The sequence below is a fragment of the Mesoplodon mirus genome (genome assembly GCF_964341445.2).
Source record: "Mesoplodon mirus genome assembly, chromosome: 11".
NCBI classification, from domain to species: Eukaryota; Metazoa; Chordata; class Mammalia; order Artiodactyla; family Ziphiidae; genus Mesoplodon; species Mesoplodon mirus.
The window spans coordinates 59,778,285-59,800,558 of NC_138987.1; the positions used below are offsets into that span (position 1 = coordinate 59,778,285).

General features: G+C 41.7%; 1 protein-coding gene across 1 annotated transcript; it reads right to left on the bottom strand.

Annotated features, from left to right (window-relative positions):
- Positions 1-407: 407 nt before the first annotated feature.
- Positions 408-18,625, bottom strand: LOC309811955 (gametocyte-specific factor 1-like; the record flags this gene model as incomplete). The annotated part of the gene is made up of 5 exons (XM_082635318.1): positions 408-600; positions 16,310-16,376; positions 17,552-17,653; positions 17,814-17,934; positions 18,524-18,625. 5 exons carry the CDS (start codon positions 18,623-18,625, stop codon positions 408-410), a joined length of 585 nt encoding a protein of 194 aa, XP_082491444.1.
- Positions 18,626-22,274: the final 3,649 nt, after the last annotated feature.

The following is a 22,274-nucleotide window of genomic DNA, read 5'->3' on the forward strand; positions in this document are numbered from 1 at the left end:
ACTGGTTACACTCTTAACCGAGCTGTCTCGGTAAAACCATCATTTTTCTTCCTTTAAACAAAACAGAGTCGATTTAAACAATGGGACTAAATAGGAGAAGGTGGGGAAGATGGTTAACTTAAAAGAATGGAGACACAGGAGCTAGGGAGGACCTCGAGGGGACGAAGCAGCGGCGGCACCACAGGTTGCCAAAACAGCCGCGCTCAGAACCCACGAGGCCAAAAGCTCTGGGCAGAAAAAGGGAAGATACTAGAAGGTGAAGGTATCCCAGCCCACTAAAGGTGATGTCTTTGGAAGCCCCAAGCCGGGGCACGCGCGTCATTCCTACCTCCGCCGAGTCACGCTCTGTTCACCCTCGCCTTCACCCCACAGCCACGCCCAGCAACGCTCACTTCCGGCCCCTGACGTTAGGGGGTGGGGCTCCCACTTCCGGTGATGGAGGCTGGGCTCTGACCGAGCCAGGCGCGGGCTGTGCAGAGGGCCTCCTTGGCTCTCCCACCCCTGCCCCCCACCTCGGGCCGTTGTCCTCTGGCCCCCGGAATGACCGTGGCCTTGCGTGGGTGGAACTCGCGCTGCCCTGCCGGGCTCTGGGGTGGCCGTCTTAGAAAGGAGAACGAGTACTGAGACATGGGCACTCAAGGAGGGGAGGGACTCGTTAGGGGTCGATCGATGGGTACTGGTGAGAACGAAGCCTTGTTTGTGGACGTTGTCCAGAGAGAAAGATAATTTAGATTTTGACTGGAAGGAAGAGGAAAATTGAAAAGGAGATAAGCAGACACAAGAGGCCCCTCTCCCCCCCACCCCAACCCCCCAAAACGAATCACCAAGGACAGGAATCTAGTTGTTTTTGTGTAGCACGTGTTGTAGGTAGAATTTCAAAATTCAAAAGTTGATAATGGTTTATCTGAGATTGCGTGGTAGGATGGATGCCCTAGTCAGATTAAAGCGAGTTTTAGAGTTGAGGAGAGAGCTCGAGGTAAAAAGGGCCAGAAACTTATAATTTGATAGTGGAAAACGAAACATATATTGTGAGCCTTTGTTCTGGAAACTGTGATACCCCCCCCCCCCCAAAAAAAAAGTTTCAAGCGGTGGTTCTTGTCTCCAAGGTGCTAGGAAAATAGGCCCCAAAGTGAAAGGTTAAATGGTAGTGTAACAGATGCCAAAAAAATTGTTGAGACTGTAAATTCATATTAGGAGGAAATCAGTGGGACCCAGAGTCACTTGGGGAAGGCTTTGGGAAAAAGGACATGTGGCCTTTGAAGATTAGACAGAAAAAGGAAGAGATTGACACTACAGGTAGATCTGGTAATAATAGTTTTCAAAACCAAGAAGTAAAAGATGTGATATGACAAATTTTTGTATTGCCCAAGGTAGGCAGTCTGGGAGCTCAGTCTGGGTGCTGAAATATTGTGGGCTTTAGAACATTTTAGTGGTTTCTGGAGCCTAAATATGATTTAGGAGAACTTATCCTGACAGCACGAACTTAATGTGGCTTCAGTGAAAAGGGTCGTGGGACATTTTATCTTTACATGAATAATATGTAAACATTGTTTTCGGGGTTTTTTTGTTTTTTTTGTCCACACCACGCGGCTTTCAGGATCTTAGTTTCCTGTTCAGGTATGGAACCCAAGCACCCTGAACTGGAAACGCGGAGTCTTGACCACTGGACCATCAGGGAAGTCCTGTTTTTTGTTTAATTATCATCCCTTGGGCTGACTAGAGTGTGCTTCACAGCCTTTGGTTCATTCTTGTTGTAGGCTACTGTTTTGTTTTGTTTTTTAAAAAAATAAATTTATTTATTTATTTTTGGCTGCATTGGGTCTTCATTGCTGCACGTGGGCTTTAGTTGCGTCAGGCGGGGGATACTCTTTGTTGCGGTTCGTGGCCTTCGTCATTGTGGTGGCTTCTCTTGTGGAGCACGGGCTCTAGGCACGAGGGTTTCAGTAGTTGTGGCACGTGGGCTCTAGAGTACAGGCTCAGTAGTTGTGGCACACAGGCTTAGTTACTCCGCGGCATGTGGGATCTTCCCAGACCAGGGCTCGAACCCACGTCCCCTGCATTGGCAGGTGGATTGTTAACCACTGCACCACCAGGGAAGCCCGGCTACTCGTTCTTAATCTTGCCTGCACATTAGAATCATCTGGGGAGCTTTTAAAACATATTGTGCCACGTTCCCCTCCCAGACCAATTAAAGGGTTGGGCATAGTTATTTTTAAAAATCTACCCAGATGATCTAACGTGCAGTCAGGGTTGAAAACCACTGACCTAGGCACTGTTTTGAACTTACAAAAGCTATTCTTCACCTGGGTGGCCTAGATGATTCCTGTGAAGGAGGAGCAAGCTGTTAAAGTGCTTCTTGAAAGATGATTGCTAAGAATGAAAGCTTCCTTACAAGCTTAGCACAAAGCATTTTAGAAAAAGCTGCTGTTTTGGCACATCAGTTTCAGATTGTTAGGAGTATCTTAACGTAATCTTTACGAAATCCTAAACCTTAAACCTCTGGATTTATCACAACGTTATTCATGCAGAATTAGTGGGGCCACTGTGACTTGAAATGAAATGTGATTTTTCAGGCTTTATTTATTATTCATTTTTTTGGGCTGCATTGGGTCTTCATTGCCGCACGCGGGCTTTCTCTAGTTGCGGCAAGTGGTGGGCTGCTCTTTGTTGCAGTGCGAGGGCTTCTGATTGCAGTGGCTTCTCTTGTTGCGGAGCACAGGCTCTAGGTGCATGGACTTCGGTAGTTGTGGCTCGCGGGCTCTAGGGCGCAGGCTCAGTACTTGTGGCTCGAGGGCTTAGTTGCCCCACGGCATGTGGGATCTTCCTGGACCAGGGCTCGAACCCGTGTCCCCTGCACTGGCAGGCGGATTCTTAACCACTGTGCCACCAGGGAAGCCCGATTTTTCAGGCTTTAAATTGAGGTAATCTGGTGAAATTGTTGACACTGTTTCTGTGACCCATCCGAACTTTACATTCAGATACCTGCAGGTTGAAATTTCTGGGGAAGAAAGAGCTAAGAGCTTGAGAGGACGGGGAGTGGGTACCAAACCAGAATCCAAAGTCAGGCTTCAGTGCATTCAGTAATGCCTTGTCAGGGTGACAGGATCCTCAACTGGTAAAGCTGAAGCTGTTCCATTTAGCACCAGTGAATGAGCCCACTTTCAAACAAACAAACAAAAGAACCAAACCTGTCTTTCAGTGGTGGAGATATTAAAATAAAAATACATCATCACACATCTATTCTTTCTATTCTTAAATGCTTTGTTCATTCCTTTCCAACCCAGAAAGTTCCTGCTTTATCTGATATCCCTGCTGAGCTTTCTTTCAGACTGATTTTCCAGCCAGGTTGAATGTATTTGAAAAGGAAAAAAAAAAAAAAAAAAAGAGAGGCCAAGGCAATTACACAGGGTCATTCTAGGAGCTAGTTGGGATTAATACCCTAAACTGAATCTGATCTTTGCTGGTTCTATCTCTGGATATGCTTGCATTTATCCCTAAATTATAAATTATATTTTTAGAGTTATTAGTTAAAAATAAAGACTAAACTAATGAGTAAAGAGACATATCTGTATGCTAATGACTGAAAAAAAACCCAACTTTGTTAGAAGATGAGTTTTCTCAGTTTTTAGGACTGAAGGAATCCCAGTAGTCTTTCAGATTCTTTAGAGATTTTCAGTGTTTCAGAAAGCCTGATAAAACTTAAACTTTTGCCCATCAGAAGACTAAAACATTAAATTTCTTTGTTTTTGGCTTAAATTTTATCAACTAAGTCCTGGTTCCCTCATCTAATTATGATTTCTGATTGGTTGTTAAGTGTATAATTTAAAATAGGAAAATTATTCAATAAATGCAGTTGCAAAATATTTCAAAAAGAGATCTATGGGGGAACATAATAGATGTTCTTATTGGTGAGGTTAGAATGGGAAGTATTGCTGTAGAGGAGGCTGAGAAGTTGGGGCTGGTTACAATTTTTCAGGCAAAATAGCAGGGAGAGGTGTTCCCACCAGGGAGCCATTGAAAATAAATTTATGTTTTAAAAAGGGTCATTAGTGGGAGTTTGCCAAGAATAGCCAGCAACCCCCTCTACAAACACAGGATGATACAGGATAAATGAAAAACCAGTAGTGACTTTTTTATTTTTGTCTTTAAATCCATTCTGTGTCCTAATACGTAAATATTATATAGCTGTGTAATCCACATTGCCTGTAATAGTTGTCAGTGTACTCAAGCAATCTGTTCTCTGTGTTTTTCCTTGACTTCTAGGTAATTTCTTTCCCTGGGACTCAGCAACAAATAGCCCCTCATGCCCTTTCTGGTGCTGGCATCTAAGATGTAAATTGTAAGTCCAAGTTTGCAAACCATTGTTAGTATTGCTTTGGCAAGGCTTAATGAATAGATAGGTAAGAAAATGGAAACTTCTTAAACGTTTGTTGAAAAGATGGTAGAATGGCAGAATTACGCTAAGGAAATTTTACCTTCTAAAAATTGTGTAAAGGGCTACTCTTGTATGGAATAGTTCTAAAATTCCAATAATACTATTCTTCTGATGTTATTTTAAGGAATGTCAAATGTTTAAACCCAAGGGTCATTTTCTTTTTGAAGCCTTCTCCTAACCTCCGCCTAGGATTAAGTTCTTATGTTTTCTTATTACCTCCTTTCCTCCTAGCACTTAAACTGCGTGTCATACCAGTTGTTCTCAGAGTGTGATCTCCAGACCAGCAGCATCAGCATCACTTGGGAACATGAGAAAAATGCAGATTCTTGGGCCTTACTACTGAATCAGAAATTCAGGGGTGAGATGCCCTACAATCTTTGTTTTAATAAGCCCTCCAAGTGATTTTGATATCCACTGAAGTTTGAGAACAGTTGCCTTATATTAACTATAGTTGTCAACATTGTTCCCTTATAATGGACCAAGGCCACTATAGTTCTTTTTTTTAAAATAAATTTATTTATTTTTATTTATTTTTGGCTGCATTGGGTCTTTGTTGCTGCACGCAGGCTTTCTCTAGTTGTGGCGAGCAGGGGCTTCTCATTGTGGTGGCTTCTCTTGTTGTGGAGCACAGCCTCTAGGTGCGCAGGCTTCAGTAGTTGTGGCACATGGGCTCAGTAGTTGTGACTCGCAGGCTCAGTAGTTGTGGCACACAGGCTTAGTTGCTCCACGGCATGTAGGATCTTCCTGGACCAGGGCTCAAACCCGTGTCCCCTGCGCTGGCAGGTGGATTCTTAACCACTGTGCCACCAGAGAAGCCCCTACTATAGTTCTTAACATAGTGTCCCAAACTTAGTAGATACTTGATTATTTGACTTGAGAGCACAGGTATATTTTGTCAGGGGCTGCAGCAACTGTAAGACATCATCTGTCTTGTAAGAGAATACATGGGAAGAAGAGACTAAAATATTTGAGGTTGTTTTCTTTCCCTTTTTTATACCACAGCTGCTTGGAAAGCCTGAACAAAAAGGCCCATAAAGTATGGACCAACAAAAGGATAAAAGATGCGGAACCAATGAGATATGTCTTGGTATGTATCTACGACATGAGTAATGGGCCTTAACAACTTTTTCCCCATAGTTCATCCTGTGAATGTAAGAGTAGGAACCCTAAAACCTGATTTTAGGGACGAAACTTTATAGCCAGAAAGTCTTATTACTGTTACACAAACATAATTTAAATCACCTTGATAGAACTTTTCTGTGAAGATGAGTGAACCTGGTTACCAAGGGTTTTGAAAGGTTGACTTTTTTTCAGTATAAATATTTAGCCCAGAGTACTGAATCTCTTTTTACTACACCATGGGTATAAAGTAGAGATTCTCCACATTGAGCAGCTTTGATTTTGTATGGGCATAGGACTAGTACATAGTAAGATCATGCCTCTCCTAAAGCGTATTATAGTTTAATAGTAATAAATCAGAATGAAAGGAGGTTAAAAGGAGACATAAGCCACCTGTTATGGGAGCCTGGGGGAATAGTTAGGACTTGAGGGAATCTAGGCAAGCTTTGAGGCAATTATTTTTAAACTTTGCTTTTTTTAAAAAGTATTTTTCCATAAGTTAATTTGGTCTTTTTGAAGCTTTGACCAAATGTTATGTTAGAAACCCAAATAAGTGATTCTATTGTGCCTTTTTCCAAGGGACTCAAAACCTCTTAAAGCAGGATTTGAGTAAATCTGGCACCCATGTTTTGAATGATACAACTGCCTAATAAGTGATGACTTATTAGGGTAGTTGACTCGGTTTGTCTGTCTGTTATCCCAGAATAATTATTATTCCCCCTTTCAAGCTCAAGAGTATCCTGGTTTGGAGGAAAAATTATATGGTCCCCCAGTTAAGACTGCATGCTCTTTTAGGGGAAGATTCCATATAGCTAAAATATGATAAAGGAAGACAGTTTTATATTTTAGGGCCATTTTTCCTGGGAAACAACCTTTTGTTTTTATATAGTCTGGTGTTAATATACCAAAGTATAATTTAAAAAATTCAAAATATGTGTAAGGTCTTAGTCAAGAGATAAAAGTAAATCTTGTTTATATACTGTAAAGCTAAGTGAGAAAGTCAGTAGCCCCCTACCCCCTCCACTTTGTACCAAATATACTGGAATGTGCTAGATGCTAAAAGTGTCTAGTGTTCTCCCTTCTATTTTAGCGGAAGAAAAAAAAAAGATCATTTGAAAAGGATCTAGAAAATACTTAGGTAGGGATAGGACTCCTAAGGGCAGAAAATATTCATTTGACTAAAACTTCTTTAAGTCTAAATATACCTGGACTAGTCAGTAAACTAGCAAAACCCCAAACTCATTATTTTAAAAGGATTAGCTAGCTGCAATAAAAAATTACAGCTTAAGAGGAACTAATTTTGACCTGTTTTAAATTGGGTCTTGGTTCAGTTTAAGCACCAAGTATTTGAATATCTCCTAGATGCACAGCACTAGGCTAATGAGGTAGCAAATATGTGCAGTATGTGCTTCTGCCTTCCTTCCCGAAGGTTTGTGGTTTGGTTGAGGCCGGAGACAGGGAAGGTTTAAATGAGGTGAGGATTAAGAATTGGACTTAAAAAAAGCTAGAACAGGGATTTGAATAGTTGAAGGGCAAGGAGTGACATTGTAAAATGAACCGAGTGAAAAAGAAAAAACATATTTAACATGGGTGTAAACTGACTTCTGCAGAGTTAGGAAGGTAGATTTGGAGCCATGTTTCAAACTCAGCTTGTCATAAAAACTATATCCTTTAAGCATGGAAGATTCGTATGGAGAATTGATTGAAGAAGGTTGATATGATGGTCATATAGTAAATGACTTGGAGGTAGGAGAAAAAGGTGGGGGGATAAAGAACCTAACTAAGGAATAGCATTATGGACCACATGGTGACTGTATTTCCCCTACAAAGAGAAATAGGCAAATCAGCCCTCCAGCCCTTTGGTTGAAAAATGAGGATATGGCTGACAGGGAGGAAGATGGCGGAAGAGTAAGACACGGAGATCACCTTCCTCCCCACAGATACATCAGAAATTCATCTACACGTGGAACAACTCCTACAGAACACCTACTGAACGCTGACAGAAGACCTCAGATCCCCCAAAAGGCAAGAAACTCCCCACATACCTGGGTAGGGCAAAAGAAAAAAGAATAAACAGAGACAAAAGGATAGGGACGGGACCTGCACCAGTGGGAGGGAGCCGTGAAGGAGGAAAGGTTTCCACACACTAGAAGCCCCTTCGCAGGAGGAGACTGCGGGTGGCGGAGGGGGAAAGTTTCGGAGTAGCGGAGGAGAGCACAGCAACAGGGGTGTGGAGGGCAAAGCGGAGAGATTCCGGCACAGAGGATCGGTGCCCTCAGGCACACACCAGCCCGAGAGGCAGGTCTGCTCGGCCTCCGGGGCGGGTGGGGCTGGGAGCTGAGGCTCGGGTATAGGGTTTCAGTCGGAGCGCAGGGAGAGGACTGGGGCTGGCGGCAGGAAGAGAGCCTGAAGGGGTTAGTGCACCACGGCTAGCCCGGAGGGAGTCCGGGAAAAAGTCTGGAGCTGCCGAAGAGGCAAGAGACTTTTTCTTCCCTTTTGTTTCCTGGTGCGCGAGGAGAGGGCATTAAGAGCGCTGCTTAAAGAAGCTCCAGAGACGGGCGCGAGCCGCGGCTAAAGGCGCGGACCCCGGAGACGGGCGTGGGACGCTGGGGCTGCTGCTGCCGCTGCCACAAGGCCTGTGTGCGAGCGCAGGTCACTGTCCACCCCGCCTTCCGGGGAGCCTGTGCAGCCCGCCACTGCCGGGGTCCCGGGACCCAGGGACGGCTTCCCCGGGAAAGCGCACGGAGCGCCTCGGGCTGGTGCAACGTCACGCCGGCCTCTGCCGCCGCAGGCCCGCCCCACACTGCGTGCCCCTCCCTCCCCTCTGCCTGAGTGAGCCAGAGCCCCCGAATCAGCGGCTCCTTTAAACCCGTCCTGTCTGAGCGAAGAACGGACGCCCTCCGGCGACCTACGCGCAGAGGCGGGGCCAGGTCCAAGGCTGAGACCCGGGAGCTGTGAGAGCAGAGAAGAGACAGGGAGATCTCTCTGTGCAGCCTCGGAGGCAGCGGATTAAAGCTCCACGGTCCACTTGATGTGCCCTGTGTCTGTGGAGTGCATGAATGGACAGCGAATCATCCCAAATTGAGGAGGTGGACTTTGAGAGCAAGATTTTCGATTTTTTTCCTCTGTTCTCTTTTTGTGAATGTGTATGTGTATGCTTCTGTGTGAGATTTTCTCTGTATAGCGTTGATTCCACCATATGTCCCAGGGTTCTATCTGTCCGTTTTTTTTCAATAATTACTTTTTAATTTTAATAACGCTACTATATTTTATATTTTATTCTATTTTACTTTACCTGCTCTTTCTTTTTTCCTACCTTCCCTTCCTCCCTCCCTCCCTCCGCCCCTCCTTTCTTTCTTTCTCTCTTTCTTTCCTTCCTCCCTCCCTCCCTGTCTTTCTTTCCTTCTCTCTTTCTTTCTTTTTTCTTTCTTTCTTTCTTTCTTTCCTTCCTTCCTCCCTCCCACCCTTCTTCCTTTCACTCTTTCTTTTTTTTCCTTCCTCCCTTCCTCCCTCCTTTCTTTCTTTCTTTCTTTCCGTCCTTCCTCCCTCCCTCCCTCCTTTCTTTCTTTCTTTCTTTCTTTCTTTCTTCCTTCCTTCTTTTCTTTCCTTCTTCCTTTCTTTCTCTCTCTCTTTCTTTCTTCTACTAATTCTTTCTTTCTACTTTTTCTCCCTTTTATTCTGAGCCGGGTAGATGAAAGGCTCTTGGTGCTACAGCCAGGAGTCAGTGCTGTGCCTCTGAAGTGGGAGAGCCAACTTCAGGACACGGGTCCACAAGAGACCTCCCAGCTCCACATAATATCAAGCGGCGAAAATCTCCCAGAGATCTCCATCTCAACACCAGCACCCAGCTTCAGTCAACGACCAGCAAGCTACAGTGCTGGTCACCCTATGCCAAGCAACCAGCAAGACAGGAACACAACTCCACCCATTAGCAGAGAGGCTGCCTAAAAACATAATAAGGCCACAGGCACCCCAAAACACACCACCAGACGTGGACCTGTCCACCAGAAAGACAAGATCGAGCCTCAACCACCAGAACACAGACACTAGTCCCCCCCACCAGGAAGCCTACACAACCTACTGAAACAACCTTAGCCACTGGGGACAGACACCAAAAACAAGGGGAACTACGAACCTGCAGCCTGCAAAAAGGAGACCCCAAACACAGTAAGATAAGCAAAATGAGAAGACAGAAAAACACACAGCAGGTGAAGGAGCAAGATAAAAACCTACCAGACCTAACAAATGAAGAGGTAATAGGGAGTCTACCTGAAAAAGAATTCAGAATAATGATAGTAATGATCCAAGATTCTATTTCCAAGATCCAAAATCTTGGAAATAGAATAGACAAAATGCAAGAAACAGTTAACAAGGACCTAGAAGAACTAAAGATGAATCAAGCATCGATTAAAAACACAATAAATGAAATGAAAAATACTCTAGATGGGATCAATAGCAGAATAACTGAGGCAGAAGAACGGATAAGTGAGGTGGAAGATAAAATAGTGGAAATAACTGCTGCAGAGCAAAATAAAGAAAAAAGAATGAAAAGAACAGAGGACAGTCTCAGAGACCTCTGGGACAACATTAAATGCACCAGCATTCGAATTATAGGGGTTCCAGAAGAAGAAGAGAAAAAGAAAGGGACTGAGAAAATATTTGAAGAGATTATAGTTGAAAACTTCCCTAATATGGGAAAGGAAATAGTTAATCAAGTCCAGGAGGCACAGAGAGTCCCATACAGAATAAATCCAAGGAGAAATATGCCAAGACACATATTAATCAAACTGTCAAAAATTAAACACAAAGAAATCATATTAAAAACAGCAAGGGAAAAACAACAAATAACACACAAGGGAATCCCCATCAGGTTAACAGCTGATCTCTCAGCAGAAACTCTACAATCCAGAAGGGAGTGGCAGGACATAATTAAAGTGATGAAGGAGAAAAACCTGCAACCAAGACTACTCTACCCAGCAAGGATCTCATTCAGATTTGATGGAGAAATTAAAATCTTTACAGACAAGCAAAAGCTGAGAGAGTTCAGCACCACCAAACCAGCTTTACAACAAATGCTAAAGGAACTTGTCTAGGCAAGAAACACAACAGAAGGAAAATACCTACAATAACGAACCCAAAACAATTAAGGAAATGGGAATAGGAACATACATATCAATAATTACCTTAAATGTAAATGGACTAAATGCTCCCACCAAAAGACACAGATTGGCTGAATGGATACAAAAATAAGACCCATATATATGCTGTCTACAAGAGACCCACTTCAGACCTAGAGACACATACAGATTGAAAGTAAGGGGATGGAAAAAGATATTCCATGCAAATGGAAATCAAAAGAAAGCTGGAGTAGCAATTCTTATATCAGACAAAATAGACTTTAAAATAAAGACTATTAGAAGAGACAAAGAAGGACACTACATAACGATAAAGGGATCGATCCAAGAAGAAGATATAACAATTGTAAATATTTATGCACCCAACATAGGAGCACCTCAATACATAAGGCAAATACTAACAGCCATAAAAGGGGAAATCGACAGTAACACACTCATAGTAGGGGACTTTAACACCCCACTTTCACCAATGGACAGATCATCCAAAATGAAAATAAATAAGGAAACACAAGCTTTAAATGATACATTAAACAAGATGGACTTAATTGATATTTATAGGACATTCCATCCAAAAACAACAGAATACACATTTTTCTCAAGTGCTCATGGAACATTCTCCAGGATAGATCATATCTTGGGTCACAAATCAAGCCTTGGTAAATTTAAGAAAATTGAAATTGTATCAAGTATCTTTTCCGACTACAATGCTATGAGACTAGACATCAATTACAGGAAAAGATCTGTAAAAAATACAAACACATGGAGGTTAAACAATACACTACTCAATAACGAAGTGATCACTGAAGAAATCAAAGAGGAAATAAAAAAAATACCTAGAAACAAATGACAATGGAGACACGACGACCCAAAACCTATGGGACGCAGCAAAAGCAGTTCTAAGGGGGAAATTTATAGCAATACAATCCCACCTTAAGAAACAGGAAACATCTCGAGTAAACAACCTGACCCTGCACCTAAAGCAATTAGAGAAAGAAGAACAAAAAACCCCCAAAGTTAGCAGAAGGAAAGAAATCATAAAGATCAGATCAGAAATAAATGAAAAAGAAATGAAGGAAGCCATAGCAAAGATCAATAAAACTAAAAGCTGGTTCTTTGAGAAGATAAACAAAATTGACAAACCATTAGCCAGACTCATCAAGAAAAAAAGAGAGAAGACTCAAATCAATAGAATTAGAAATGAAAAAGGAGAAGTAACAACTGACACTGCAGAAATACAAAAGATCATGAGAGATTACTACAAGAAACTCTATGCCAATAAAATGGACAACCTGGAAGAAATGGACAAATTCTTAGAAATGCACAACCTGCCAAGGCTGAATCAGGAAGAAATAGAAAATATGAATAGACCAATCACAAGCACTGAAATTGAAACTGTGATTAAAAATCTTCCAACAAACAAAAGCCCAGGACCAGATGGCTTCACAGGCGAATTCTATCAAACATTTAGAGAAGAGCTAACACCTATCCTTCTCAAACTCTTCCAAAATATAGCAGAGGGAGGAGCACTCCCAAACTCATTCTACGAGGCCACTATCACCTTGATACCAAAACCAGACAAGGATGTCACAAAGAAAGAAAACTACAGGCCAATATCACTGATGAACATAGATGCAAAAATCCTCAACAAAATACTAGCAAACAGAATCCAACAGCACATTAAAAGGATCATACAGCATGATCAAGTGGGGTTTATTCCAGGAATGCAAGGATTCTTCAATATATGCAAATCAATCAACGTGATACACCATATTAACAAATTGAAGAAGAAAAACCATATGATCATCTCAATAGATGCAGAGAAAGCTTTCGACAAAATTCAACACCCATTTATGATAAAAACCCTGCAGAAAGTAGGCATAGAGGGAACTTTCCTCAACATAATAAAGGCCATATATGACAAACCCACAGCCAACATCGTCCTCAATGGTGAAAAACTGAAACCATTTCCACTAAGATCAGGAACAAGACAAGGCTGCCCACTCTCACCACTCTTAATTCAACTTAGTTTTGGAAGTTTTAGCCACAGCAATCAGAGAAGAAAAGGAAATAAAAGGAATCCAAATTGGAAAAGAAAAAGTAAAGCAGTCACTGTTTGCAGATGACATGATACTATACATAGAGAATCCTAAAGATGCTACCAGAAAACTACTAGAGCTAATCAATGAATTTGGTAAAGTAGCAGGATACAAAATTAATGCACAGAAATCTCTGGCATTCCTGTACACTAATGATGAAAAATCTGAAAATGAAATCAAGAAAACACTCCCATTTACCATTGCAACAAAAAGAATAAAATATCTAGGAATAAACCTACCTAAGGCGACAAAAGACCTGTATGCAGAAAATTATAGCACTGATGAAAGAAATTAAAGATGATACAAATAGATGGAGAGATATACCATGCTCCTGGATTGGAAGAATCAATATTGTGAAAATGACTCTACTACCCAAAGCAATCTACACATTCAATGCAATCCCTATCAAACTACCACTGGCATTTTTCACAGAACTAGAACAAAAAATTTCAAAATTTGTTTGGAAAAACAAAAGACCCCGATTAGCCAAAGCAATCTTGAGAACGAAAAACGGAGCTGGAGGAATCAGGCTCCCTGACTTCAGACTGTACTACAAAGCTACAGTAATCAAGACAGTGTGGTACGGGCACAAAAACAGAAAGATAGATCAATGGAACAGGATAGAAAGCCCAGAGATAAACCCACGCACATATGGTCAACTTATCTTTGATAAAGGAGGCAGGAATGTACAGTGGAGAAAGGACAGCCTCTTCAATAAGTGGTGCTGGGAAAACTGGACAGGGACATGTAAAAGTATGAGATTAGATCATTCCCTAACACCATACACAAAAATAAGCTCAAAATGGATTAAAGACCTAAATGGAAGGCCAGAAACTATCAAACTCTTAAGAGGAAAACATAGGCAGAACACTCTATGACATAAATCACAGCAAGATCCTTTTGGACCCACCTCCTAGAGAAATGGAAATAAAAACAAAGATAAACAAATGGGACCTAATGAAACTTCAAAGCTTTTGCACAGCAAAGGAAACCATAAACAAGACCAAAAGACAACCCTCAGAATGGGAGAAAATATTTGCAAATGAAGCAACAGACAAAGGATTAATCTCCAAAATTTATAAGCTGCTCATGCAGCTCAATAGCAAAAAAACAAACAGCCCAATCCAAAAATGGGCAGAAGACTTAAATAGGCATTTCTCCAAAGAAGATATACAGACTGCCAACAAACACATGAAAGAATGCTTAACATCATTAATCATTAGAGAAATGCAAATCAAAACTACAATGAGATATCATCTCACACCAGTCAGAATGGCCATCATCAAGAAATCTAGAAACAATAAATGCTGGAGAGGGTGTGGAGAAAAGGGAACACTCTTGCACTGTTGGTGGGAATGTGAATTGGTACAGCCACTATGGAGAACGGTATGGAGGTTCCTTAAAAAACTAAAAATAGAACTACCATATGACCCAGCAATCCCACCACTAGGCATATACCTTGAGAAAACCATAATTCAAAGAGAGACATGTACCAAAATGTTCATTGCAGCTCTATTCACAATAGCCCGGAGATGGAAACAACCTAAGTGTCCATCATCGGATGAATGGATAAAGAAGATGTGGCACACATATACAATGGAATATTACTCAGCCATAAAAAGAAATGAAACTGAGCTATTTGTAATGAGGTGGATAGACCTAGAGTCTGTCATACAGAGTGAAATAAGTCAGAAAGAGAAAGACAAATACTGTGTGCTAACACATATATATGGAACTTAAGAAAAAAAAATGTCATGAAGAACCTAGGGGTAAAACAGGAATAAAGACACAGACCTACTGAGAATGGACTTGAGGATATGGGGAGGGGGAAGGGTAAGCTGTGACAAAGCAAAAGAGAGGCATGGACATATATACACTACCAAACGTAAGGTAGATAGATAGTGGGAAGCAGCCGCATAGCACAGGGAGATCAGCTTGGTGCTTTGTGACCGCCTGGAGGGGTGGGATAGGGAGGGTGGGAGGGAGGGAGACGCAAGAGGGAAGGGATGTGGGAACAGATGTATATGTATGACTGATTCACTTTGTTATAAAGCAGAAACTAATAAAAAAAAAAGAAAAATGAGGATATGACAACAAGGAAGAATAAAAAACCAAATGAAGCTTGTCATAGGAAAAATACTCTTTATTTAAATAAATAAAAACATATTAAGATGCCAACAGTGACAAGAGTTGTTACCTAAAACTTGACAGTAAAGATTTCCCCAAAGTTTTAAAAAAAGACTTAATAAATCTTCCATCTGCTGGCTCTTTAATCTACAAGTTCCCCATCAGTTCTTCTGACCTAAGGATAGAAAGAGAACATTGAGGCAGTGTCATTTTGATAGCAAGCGTTTTTATGGAAGACCTAAGCTTGATGTGTGCTAATAGCATTTCAAATAGAGTTCTAGACAGCTCTTTCTCCAGTCTGATTTAAAGCCATTAGGACTTTCCCTGCATTCTATTGTGAGAGGAGGAGGACTTTGAATAGAAAACGTTTATTTTTATTTATTTATTTTTTGAAAATGTTTATCTTTAAAGAAGCAAAGCTTGTCTAAGAATATTTGACGATTTAGAATACGATGTTAGTGATATTAGTTAAAACTATGTTAATATGGGCTTCCCTGGTGGCACAGTGGTTGAGAGTCTGCCTGCCGATGCAGGGGACACGGGTTCGTGCACCAGTCCGGGAGGATCCCACGTGCCGCGGAGCGGCTGGGCCCATGAGCCATGGCCGCTGAGCCTGCGCGTCCGGAGCCTGTGCTCCGCAACGGGAGAGGCCACAACAGTGAGAGGCCCGCGTACCGCAAAAAAAAAACAAAAACAGAAAACTAAAAACTATGTTAATATATGTTAAAACTGTGATGTTAAAAAGGTTATTCTACCTTTTCTCCAGGACTTATGGTTGTTAGGATGTTTATCATCTATAGTCTCTTTTTTTAATGTCTCTTGAGTCGCTGTAGAAGATGACCAAAGGAAGAAAGTTAGCTGGAAATCAGAACTAGAGAATTAGTCTAGATAACCAGTTCTAGGAGATTAAAGTTACTTTAACAAAAATAGTTGATGCTACTACATGCCAGGGTAAGAATTACTGGTTTTGTGCTGGCTTCTGTTTTATATAGTTCCTTTGCACCTTCCCTCCCCACTGTGTATCCAGTGGGTAACTCCACTGAGGGCTCCTCTAGCTCTTGGCTGTGCCCTTGAAGTTTGTGTGGTTGGGGATCCTGCCCATGTATAGTATTACTAGCTCTTTCCCCTTTGTAGCTTTAGGAATTGGGTTTTTTTTTCCTTGAAAATCTTACACAGAATTGAGAACCTTGTGTAATCAAGTCCTTGATGGATTAAAGTCCTAAGTGGAGCCTTAGGAAAGGAATGGAAATACTCAGAGCCCATGAATACAGCTCTTTTAAAATTTGTAATTGAAGCTTAGGCATCTGCCATGCCTATGATCTAGTGGCCATTCTCCTAAGGTATTAAAGGTATTCCACTCTCTATTCCAATAACTTCTATAGGATGATTTATCTTACCTTTCACAAACCAGCATTTTTGGAGCAAATGTCTTACGGACAAATGAAGGAAAATGATGTGTGTTATCTAGAAAGAAAGAAATCAGGTTGAAGTAACACAAGTACTAAGCATTTTTACGTTATTGCAGAGAAGGCTAGCTGGCAGGAGATTTGAGTCTCCCTTCCATAGCTGCTGCTGGGAAGTGACTGCTCTGCCTGGGCCTACATTCCTGCCTCCCTGACATAAGTATGGTCTTGTGACTAGTTTTTGCCAATGGGATGTGAGTAGAAACATTCTCTTCTGGGCTGAGGTGGTTATGAGGTAGCTGTACTTTCTCCATTCTCTTTTTGTGGCAGCTTGGGAAGCCAGGTGTGGGAGGTGACAGTCAAAAGTCAAAGAGCCTCTATTCTTGAATCACCACTCCTACCAAATACTTGCACTGGATTGTATACAAGGGAACTTCTGTTGTGTTAAATCATGACATTAACACAGTTTGGACTTTATCTGTTAAAGGGGCTTGCATTGCTCTAACACATACATACATCTTTATTTAATATTAATCTACCTTATGAGGTAGATAGTATTCCTTTTACGGATGAGGAAGATGTGTTTGAGAAGTAACTTTCCTTAAGGCCAGAGCAGATAGTTGAACCTAGATCTGACTGAAAAGCTAGTGAATTCTCCAATATAACATGCTGCATCTTAGAGAAAGGATATCACTTGAGATAGGATAGATCCTAACCTTTCAGATTACAAGTAAAAAATTACTTCTATGGAAAGTGACTGGGTATTGGTAAGATAAGAATCTTTTCACTGTTATAAGTGAATTTAGATTTAATTAGACTCCTTTTTACTGGGTTGCCTCTCCAGAGAGAGATGAAATTCTGAGATTTTTTTTTCTTTTTTTTTTTGCAATATGCAGGCCTCTCACTGTTGTGGCCTCTCCCGTTGCGGAGCACAGGCTCCAGACGTGCAGGCCCAGCGGCTATGGCTCACGGGCCCTGTCACTCTGTGGCATGTGGGATCTTCCTGGACCGGGGCACGAACCCGTGTCCCCTGCATTGGCAGGTGGACTCTCAACCACTGCGCCACCAGGGAAGCCCTGAAATTCTGAGATTTACTCTTTTGATTGCTTTGGTGAAGGATTTTGTGGGAGTAGTATTAAGACTAATTACTCCAGGGCTTCTGTACTTATTAGCTATAGAAGACTTAGGGTCCAAGCCTTCACTTAGGACTGTGTTCACTGTCTCACCCTTGCTTACCTACATTCCAGACATCAGGGTCAGGAATCTGATTGGCGGTGTCAGAAAATTTTTCACTTGGTTCCGAACTTGGAGAAGTAATCTTTGGAAGATTAAATGGCTCTGAAATAAAGCAGACCAGAAGTTATAGAAGCAGAGTGGAAACTTCTTTTTGTTTTTCATTCCTCATTTGGCTAAGGTGTCCATAGATATGGAATATGGAGAGTGGGGGGGGGCAATAGAACTTGACTCCACTTATCTGTCCCCCAAATGAAAAACTTGCCGTCATCTATAGCAGTTCTATTGACACAGTTAGCCTCATGTTCTTTGAGCCTTTTGATTGGGACCACATGACAAGCATTATATTTGCAGTTAGCCATCTTTTTAGTTTTCTTTGGATTTTTCTAAAAGGAAGAAGTTCTTGTTAAATGGCTATTAGGTTTTGCCTGTATTCTACCCTCCATTCCTTTCTGGAAATGCTGAAGACATACCGTGTTCCAACATTAAGAACTTGCAGGTGCTATGTATACTCAGAAGTTTTTGTTTTTTTTTAAAATTTCTTTCTTTCTTTATTGATTTTTGGCTGCCTTGGGTCTTTGTTGCTGTGCCCGGACTTTCTCTAGTTGCGGTGAGCGGGGGCTACTCTTCATTGTGGTGCACAGGCTTCTCATTGTGGTGGCTTCTCTTGCTGTGGAGCACGGGCTCTAGGCACGCGGGCTTCAGTAGTTGTGACACGCAGGCTCAGTAGTTGTGGCTTGCGGGCTCTAGAGTGCATGTTCAGTAGTTATAGCGCACGGGCCTAGTTGCTCCGCGGCACGTGGGATCTTCCCGGACCAGGGCTCAAACCTGTGTCCCCTGCATTGGCAGGTGGATTCTTAACCGCTGCGCCACCAGGGAAGTCCTGTTCTTTTTTTTTTTAAGGGTCTTTAACCTTTTATATTCTGAGCTTAGTTTTCTCCCTCCAGTGACTTAAGAGTTATCAGCAAAACTCACCTTTCTACATGATGGTGAACCAGCCAGGTGGTACTGTAACCTGCTGGCTGACATCCTGTGGTTTGGGTCATAAGGACATATTTCCAAGACTTCTAGCTCCATGAGCCCTAAATAGCAGGAGCCATGGGTTGGCAAAGAAAATACTGATGTTTAGGATCAAGTAATGTTGACATAGGTCTATTTTCTGTTCTCAGAGAAAGAGTAGTGTGAAAGATATGGATGTCTCAAGTTTTACCTATGAAAGTTTTGGATAACTAAACAATAGCCTAGCCAGTTGGATAATAGGATAATAGGACAAATTCACTGCTTATCTGCCTCAGAAGGCTAAAAATTAGTATTTGTACATGTTATATAGCTTGTTTTAGATAGTGTTTTTTTTGCCCTTCGTTAGCGTGTTAAATAAACAGGTAGAATTCCTTGGAAAACTCACAGTACTGGGGTAAGGTGAAGTTTAACACCATAAGCTTGAGTGCTGGAGAAAGCAAGGGCTGGGGCAGCCAGTTCTTTCACTGTTCAGCACTGCCCCCTTCCATCTCTCTGCCAAACCTGTCTAAATTAAGCTCTTTTCCAGACAAGGATGCTACTTGTCAGATAGGTCAGCATAGACGCTTTTGGGGGAGGGATTTGGAAGAATGAACATTACCATATTCAAGTTCAGGCTACTTTATAATTATCTGAGAATGCCCATCTGAAATCTCTGAAGTTGTAGGTATTAACGTATGAAGACTCCTAGAAGTGAACTAAGAATACACAGTCTCAAATCTGCCTTATTTTACTACCAATAGGAGGCCTACACTCCCTTATGGCTAGCTGTCTTTAGCATCGCAGACATTCACTTCAAGGACTCCCAAGTTTCCAGGCAACAGCTACAGTTGAGATTTCTGCAAAGCAGAGACAGCACAGTCTGATAAGGGGGAAAGAGATCAAGGCAGACTGCCATAAGCAGTAGGGATAGAAAAGTGCCTAGAATAGCCCATTTCAATTCTACTTTACATCATGCCTAGGGCATAGACAAAGGGCACAGAGCTAGACTGTTAAATGTCAGATTTTCCTGAGGGCATTTAGGTGATTAAGTCTAGGGATTTAAACTCAGGTACCTTTCAGGAACACTAGCCAAGGTGTTTTTTAAAGCTTACAATGCATATTATTGGTTATAGTAGAGCCGTGAGCAATTACTCTGAAGTGAATTGGCTCCCTGAATATAAAGGCGCAGTATAATCCAACATTGCATAGCTATCTTTAGATTCTTCTTCTTTCTTTTTTAAATTATTATTATTGGGGTATAGTTGTTTTACAATGAAGATTCTTAAAGATAATGGAAAAAGAGCTTTAATACCTAAATGTAGTCTTTAGATAACCTCAAACCCTTATTTTTAGCCAGCAGCCTAGAAAAATTTGAAGTTTGATTGGACTGAAAGCCTGGTCTTAATAAACAAAGAGTGCTTCAGGAATAGGCCTCAAGAATTGGTGACCTGGGATCGTTCACCTAATTATTGATAGCTGAATATCCCATGTAGAGAGGCCAACACTATAATGGATGCCATTTGGTTTAATACCATTTGTTAGACTTGGCAAGAGTATTCCAACCTTGATGCTAGCTTGACACTTAAACCTAGTCTAAAGGCTTTTTAGACCAAACTTATTCTTAAAGCAGTGACTCTCAAGAATCCGAAGGGCAGGGTCACTTGAACAGGAGAACAATCCTTCTGTAAGGCAAAACAAGGCAAATAGCTGAAGTTTGACGGGAGGGAAAGCAAAGTACCTTTCAGTCAAGTGATGTGAAGCAACTTTCTGTTCAAGTGGTGTGAAGCAACTTTCTACTCAATTCCTCTTCTCCCATCATGTGTTCTGTGGTTTCTCAGAGGTTTGGAAGCTTTTGATGTCATAGTTAGGTCTTGAGAAGTGGTTCTCAAGCCTGGTTGTGCATGAGAATCACTGAGTAGTTTTAAAGTGACAGAGCCTTTGACCCCACTCCAGAACTGTTGTATTAGAATCTTCATGAATGGGGTCTGGCTAACTGTGGCTTTAAAAGAGTTCCACAGGGTATTCTGATTTGTAGCCAGGGTTACTAGACCCTGCTCTGGGGTAATTAAACTCCCCTTAGAAGTGTTCCTCCAGTTTCCAGCAGGACCTGACACATAATGTTTCCAGTGAAGTTCCTCTAGAGATTACCTGTTGGCATGATTAGTCTCATCTTTAAACCTGGCCTTTTTCTTTATGGGGTGCCAAATAGAATTCCACAGAAAGCAACATAAGCTCACTACATGCTAAAAAAATCAAAAATTTATATTTGGCGTTCCTAATCCAGTGTACCAGGTCTTGAGCCAAATATTTACATACACCACGTCATATAATTACTTGCACAGTTGTATGAGGGATTACTGCCATTGTATAGATTAGGAAACCAACTCAATGGTGGTAGATAGCTTAAAGTTACAAAGCTAGTAAGTGTTGATGTCATCAGGAACGACTTTTTCTTTTTTTAAAAAATAAATTTATTTATTTATTTATTTATTTTTGGCTGTATTGGGTCTTCACTTCTGTGTGTGGGCTTTCTCCAGTTGCGGAGCGGGGGCCACTCTTCATCGCGGTGCGCGGGCCTCTCACTGTCGCAGCCTCTCCCGTTGCAGAGCACAGGCTCCAGACGTGCAGTACAGGCTCAGTAGTTGTGGCTCACGGGCCCAGCCGCTCCGCGGCATGTGGGATCCTCCCGGACCGGGGCACGAACCCGTGTCCCCTGCACTGGCAGGCGGATTCTTAACCACTGCGCCACCAGGGAAGCCCCAGGAACGACTTTAAGTATCGGGAATCTGTCAGGCTCCTAGTAGTGGATAAAAGTTTTCCAAAATTGTCATTTCTGCTTGATAGTTTGTATTTTATCAGTGGCAATAAATACTGTCAGTTGTTTTCTCTGAAAAAAAAAAGCTAGCAAGTGCTTGAGTATCATTATTACTATTGTTTGATGTAATACATGTCAAGCGCTTAAAGTACCTGGTACATAGTAAATAACCAGGTCATCACTTTACATGCAGTAACTTAATTAATACACACAGTACTCCCAAGAGATAGGAACTATTAATATCATCTCAATTTTACAGACAGGGACACTGGATCAAAGCTGCTAAGTGATAGACTTGGGATGTGAACTCAAGCTATCTGGCTCTAGAACCTGGGATCCTAGCCTCTAAGTCATAAGGCTCAGTCCACTGTACTCAACTATTGAACCCAGAATTCTGTCTGATTCCAAAATGTAGGCTTTTCCCATATGCCAAGTACAGGCAAATAAGTGTTTCTAGGCTCTAGCAATCTTACAGTTCAGCTGAGGTGGCAGTATAATGTGAAATGGGCAATTAAAGGTAAAAACTAATTTAGGTGTAAAATATGTGCTATAGACCAAGTGCTGTAGGAGTTCAGCAAGGGCTGGACTTGAGATTGTTTGTGCTAGATCCAGAAGATTGACTGGGATTTGGGTCAGCAAGAGGGAAAGCATATATAAATGAGAAAGGCAGAAATGAAAAATGAACATAGGACACTGAGAACATGGTCCCCACTAAGCTGGTGAGTACATAATAGGGGAGCAGAGCATAAGATTGGCTTGGCATGGAGTGTCTTTAACAAAATTTTTTGGATGGGGATAAGAAATGCAAGTGAGAAAGATCCAAAAGGAACTATACTAACCCATAAGGAGGCTGCTGCTATACTGCTGGTCAGCTCCGTGGATATTGGTGTCTTACTGCCTGCCCTTTATTCT